This window comes from Anopheles darlingi, chromosome 3 (assembly GCF_943734745.1).
Source record: "Anopheles darlingi chromosome 3, idAnoDarlMG_H_01, whole genome shotgun sequence".
Classification (NCBI taxonomy): Eukaryota; Metazoa; Arthropoda; class Insecta; order Diptera; family Culicidae; genus Anopheles; species Anopheles darlingi.
In genome coordinates, this window is record NC_064875.1 from 48,594,012 (window position 1) to 48,599,541 (window position 5,530).

General features: G+C 48.1%; 2 protein-coding genes across 2 annotated transcripts in view; one reads left to right on the top strand and one right to left on the bottom strand.

Annotated features, from left to right (window-relative positions):
- Positions 1 to 3,227: 3,227 nt before the first annotated feature.
- Positions 3,228 to 3,700, bottom strand: LOC125955562 (cytochrome b5-like). Its single transcript, XM_049686698.1, has 2 exons — positions 3,449 to 3,700; positions 3,228 to 3,371 (listed from the first exon to the last, which is right to left on the bottom strand). The coding sequence occupies exons 1-2, from the start codon at positions 3,698 to 3,700 to the stop codon at positions 3,228 to 3,230; spliced, it is 396 nt and encodes a 131-aa protein (XP_049542655.1).
- Positions 3,701 to 5,321: 1,621 nt separating this feature from the next.
- LOC125956539 (uncharacterized) overlaps positions 5,322 to 5,530 on the top strand; it is a 4,424-nt gene continuing 4,215 nt past the window's right edge. Inside the window, exon 1 of the mRNA XM_049688532.1 lies at positions 5,322 to 5,530. This exon is cut by the window's right edge and continues 2,862 nt beyond it. The gene's annotated coding sequence lies outside the window, so the exon portion shown is untranslated.

The following is a 5,530-nucleotide window of genomic DNA, read 5'->3' on the forward strand; positions in this document are numbered from 1 at the left end:
TACCCGGGTGCCCAACGAAGGGGTAAACGCCGGGTGCCCAACCGAGGGTTAAACTGTTACCAATAAAATTGACCTTTACAATCCTCCGAGTTATGCAATCTAATATCTAAGCGAAAGTAATTATGCGATTCATATTCACCCGACAAGTTAACGCTATCGCTTTCATACACAAACTCTAATAATATTTCTTTAAAAAATTGAATTTTTCATCACAACCCACAGCTGTGTGACATCTGTATTGCGGCTTTAAATATGATTCCTAACCGAAAACACTCGGCTCAACACTTTTCCGGCTTCACAAAGATCTCGCTATTCCGGGACCGGATTGATACTCGCGTGACTCCCCGGAACACCGTATTTCCCCGGAAATTTCAAAGAAAAACTGTCCCAAATTCCGTGTGCTGCGTTTGTTCCGTTCGTTCGCGGTGAAACCCACGCTTTCCAACGCTTTCCGGAACCGGTATTTTAGCATAAGCAAACACCGGGAGCACCGGCGTCACACGGAATCAATCATCGTAATTAAATTTTCTCTTCGGTGGTGGTGACGCCCGGCCCGGCTGGAGATGGCTTTTTATCTGGCGTTGAATTTTATTTGACTTCGCATCGCATCGATTGCCCTAGTCCCCCGGCAAGGCCGTCGCCATCGAATTGCTCACCGTCGTGCAGAAGCATGGAGCAAGCAACGGAGAGTTCTGGCCCCAGGCAACCAACCAGCAGCTACCAGCATCAACATCATCATCATCGAGGCGGCGCTATTGAGTTTAAATCAATAATGGATGAATGATGAGCGAATGGGAAATCAGCAATGAGGAAAATTTCATCCTACCACCACAGAATCCCACCGTTCGCGACACACACGATGATTAAGAAGCAGCGAGCAGCGATCGCACCACCGCCGGCAATCAACTATTGCATTCGTTTCTTTTGAAGTCATTGGATCATTATTCTTTCTGCCAAGGGTGCATAGCGAGCTTTAACCGTGGATCAGGTGTGCTAATCAGCTTTACGAAGCCAATTCGAGACCAGACCAGACTTCAACTGTTAGCTAGTAGGTCATAAAGGTAACAGCATTATTACATTTACTACTTCCACATCGAATTATGGTGTCAGGTGAGTGTCATGAGCTTCAATTAAACCGAACCATACTGTAACCACAACCTTTTGGTGTTGGAATAACGTTCTCACACAAAGGATGGGGTTCCGAGAACCGGCGAGCGATACACCGTCGCCGACCGGTGCTGTAACAACCGTTGTAACGTTGCAGAAGAGAAGCAGCAGAATCGATCTTATTACGTTTGACACTAAGAGGCCTCTTCAGACGAAAGGGGGTTTTACAGTTGCAATCTTGTTTCAAACTTTCTGCCCTCGATCCCTGCGGCGATTGTGCTCAGCAGGGAAGCACACACCCGCACACACACAAAAAAGCTCCCGTCATGGGCTGGCATGTCTAGTATGGCCCACCAACACCCCCCGGGGGGGAAGAAGTCGAGTAAGTCGATTTATTTTGTTTTTAAAATCCCCATCCCACAGCCCAATCTCGGCTCTACGAGACCTACGAGAACACATTCATGCATTATCGAACTAATGCTTCCCTTTTTCCCAGCGCCACCGTCTTGTCCAGTCGAGTCCCGAGGCCGATGAGGTGGTGATGGCCCACCGTACACCGTAAAGTAACTTTCTAGTCTCGTCGCAAAAAAAGCAAATCCCGGCACCACCGAAAATCTCGTGCAGCCCTGAAGCTGAACTTTGTCGGGCTGAATGGTCGGACGATCTCGGTGCAGCTTATCACCGTAAAAACCCGCGAGTGAGTGAGTAGGTGAGTGAGGTGCAAGGTGCACTGTTTCACCCACCCCGGGAAACCCTTGTGTAAGACACTAACGCGAGAACTTTACCACTACACGCTGTCAGCAAGTGTTGCCTCGTATGCGATCAGCTCGGGTGCATCGGTTCCGGCTGCTGCTGCTGCTGCTGCTGCTGCTACAGACAGCAATGGCACGTCCTGGCGTCCTGTTAGTGGTTACCTGCACCGGGCGAGTAAAGTTTTTTAATGATTTATGTGGCCACTTCAGCAGCGTGTGCGGTACGGTGGCGGTCATGCGAAACGGTTGGAACACCAGGTCTAGTGTGGCCAACCGTTGCCATTGCCATTGCTGCAGGCTGCACCCACTCGTTACATCGAGACGTCATCGAGATGTAGCACATGCTGGTCCGGCATACGATCGATCGAAGACCATTTGAGCGTCATTGTGCCTATGTTTTTTGAAGAAAAAATCAAACTTCCTCCACCACCATCCTCCTGCATTGTTTGTGTTTCCTCTTCGAACACAGGGCCACAGCCTACCTAGCTCTACATTTAAAGGCAACCCAGCGGACCGGTTTGCCCCGAGGAGGGTTCTTACAAAATTTAATCCCAACCATCGAGTTCTTCTTAGGGAGGGAGGGTGCCGAGTGGTACGGAAGGAATAAACCTCAGCCAACGATGACGACGGCGACGATCACCATCGCCTCCGGGGGAGGGGACGAAGGCAAAAGAAAATCCGCACCAATTTTTGCTCCCTCGCCTAGGTTGTGGCTTTCACCCAACCTACCTCCCAGCAGCATGGTAGCGCCGTATAGCCGCAGGCCGGCCACCGCTACCGATGAACAGAGTGAAAGAGAGGAAAAAATCGAGAAAGAAATTCGCAAAATCGAAGTAAAACCACCAGCTGGCAGCTAATGGCAGGTACGAGGGGGGAATATACGCGCCGATACCGATCGATCGATAAGCCCGAAGTCCTGGCTGGTTGCCTTCGCAGCTCCTGGAAACCACAACTTCCAGCAAGCTTCCAAGCAACGTGCTAGAGTGGGGTGGTATAAGGTGTTTCCGGTTAAAAAAGGCGGCTCCAGTTCCCCCAAACTTTGTCGCTTGTCGCTGCTGGGCTTGGTTTTTTGGGGGGCGAAAAGTTTTACTGTTTAATATTTTACAGCACCGTGCACCGTTTCAAAGGTGAGCATTAGAAACGAGCGCACCATGGAAGCCAGGTAGGACGTCAGCACAAGAAGTTATACGGTGTGCATGGGCATATTGTTGTAAAGTGATTTATTGAAAATCTAACATCACTTCGGTTGATGCACGCTAACACAAGTTTACAGCTATTAAATACACTTATCTGACTAGAGAACACAAAAGCCTAACAGTAGAAGTGACGAGCACCCATTAAACCTATAACCGATCAGCATCACAAACATCACGGATTCTGCATCGTTTCTCGACCGCAAAGGATAAACATTCGCCTTTTGCTGCGCTTCTTGAGCTTCGGTTCGTCCGCCGTGGAATCCGTAATGATTCCACTCTTGGCAGCCCTTGCCTTCCGGTTTTTGGCTTGATCTTGCTACAAATGTAGAAACAAACCAACATCCGGTATTAGTCGAGAATTGATCGCGAAAATGATATGAGCGATTGACTTACCTCTTCCAGTACACCAATCTGGAGCGAACGTAGCGTCCGGAGAGCGTCGGAGGAATGGCCAAACTCTTCGAAGGGCTTCGTACCGTCCTTTCCGGCCCACTCTTCGATCAGCTCGCTACTGCCGGGATGCTCTTCCAGGTACCGGGTAACATCGTACACGTTGTCTCGGATAACTAGCCAAGCCAGGTGGCCATCTTTCCCATCGCAGCTCTCCACTTCCGCCATCGTGTACTGCTTAAGCTCGGACGGCATCTTGCAACTTGCACTTGCACGAAACAACAAGCTATTAGACAGCTCACTCGGAAGCTCGGAAGATGTGCTGAGAGCGAATGAATGATGCTCGTACCGAGTGGTTCCGATTTTAAAGCGGACAGCCCGGCACTGGAGCCAGCCAGATTGGCGATGCCCCGATTGGCCATATCTTGTGGGCGTGCAGAGATTATGGAGCGCAGATAATACAATCAACGTACGTTCGCGGTAGCGTTTCGCGTTGTATTTAACGTTTTATCAGTACGTGATAAAATATCGGGCCCATTTGGCGAATTATGGGTGGTTTTGCAGGGGTGGCATGTGGTCGGTTTGTTACGAATGGGGTAACAAGACAAGACGGCGTGAATGATAAGCTCGTTACGCGCTTCAATGGAATACTGACCCTTTAAGAACCAAGAACCATCTGGCAAAAGATGCTGCTGCGAATCACTATTATTTGATGATGATTAGTGAGATTTTTTGGCTAAACTATCAAACTTTTTTATCTGTGTTTTGTGAGCCCCATTGGCGCCTAAATACTGGCGCAGTAAGGATAGTAATCTCATTGGTATCAAGCCAAAGGTCATCACGCGATGGGCATGCATTATTAAACGACCAGTTCCATGACACACATGAGGCCCCACTGGTAGACATGAACTTGCTGCTGCCACCGAGCATAGGAAAAAACACGAAAGAACATCTGTCGGCTGAAAAACAAAAATGCACCAGGAATCGATGGTTTGTTGGTCGAACTGGTCAAGTATGGAGGTGCAGCCTTGGAAGGGGAAATTCGTCAATTGACTGCTGGGTTATGGGATAGCGAGGCGAAGCCATTTGATTGGCACATTTACCACAACCAGGAATGGTCACCTCAAAATCATCCGATGCGTGAAGTATTTAATGAAAAGCTGCAACTTGAGTAATATGTTTGATATTGATGTTTTAAGAGATTAAGCTGGATAATTTTACTTTTTGAATGCCCGCGGTAGTAAAGGAAAGACATTTTTTCCGGCGTTCATTCAGGCGAAAGTCCGTTCACAGAAAATGCCTTTTTCGAGTATTGAAGCCACATCGTTCCAGGTCTTTGCCACCGTTTCCGCCATGCTGGCCGTTGGTACCGTGGTTGCTCAGGAGTAGTTAGAACACCAAGTACGGCCGTACCCCGGAACTAGCGTGCCGTAGCGATCAGTTTGAACAACGGCTAGGAGCAATGAAATACCCTGCAGAAGAAGTACGACAAGGAGGTCCTGTACGCCATGCGAGGAAAAAGCTGCTGGACCAGACAAGGTGGCTCGGCCTTGACGAACAGATTCGGCAGCGTAATTCTCAAGTCTACTAATTTTTGGCGAAAACTTAGGACTGGAGTAATGCCCATAAGCTTAGAAATACACCTTTCACGCATATATAGTCCGTTTTTTAGTCTATATAGTCCGTTTCTATATAAAAATGGACACGCATGGACACGTGAAAGCTGTAGCCACACCCTAAGGCCAGATAGGCGGGTTTTTGACCACCATCAAAAACATATAATCCCACCGTGCCATTAGATTATTGTCGGTGTTTCGCCCATAGTGCCGTGCCTGTTTTCGCCTTGCAGTTAGAAACTCGAGTAAAAAGTGGGAATTTTTAACATTTTTGGACTTTTTTCGTGAATTTTCTGATAAATAAAAAGTGATAAGAGCAAATTCTAGTTGTTTTCCATCTCGTGCCGTTGTTTTCGATGGAAAATTAAGCCTTCCCAGCCGTACAGACCGCTAAAACCGTGCAAAAATCTCATTGTTTTGGTCTCCGGTTGAAAAATCTCAAAACCCGTTCCGATTTCAGATTTTTTGC

Excerpts from the sequence above, each read along its gene's own strand:
- LOC125955562 (XM_049686698.1), bottom strand. The coding sequence starts at position 3,700 with ATGCCGTCCGAGCTTAAGCAGTACACGATGGCGGAAGTGGAGAGCTGC. Across the intron at positions 3,372-3,448 it reads AGATTGGTGTACTGGAAGAG|CAAGATCAAGCCAAAAACCG; the intron begins GTAAGTCAATCG and ends CTACATTTGTAG.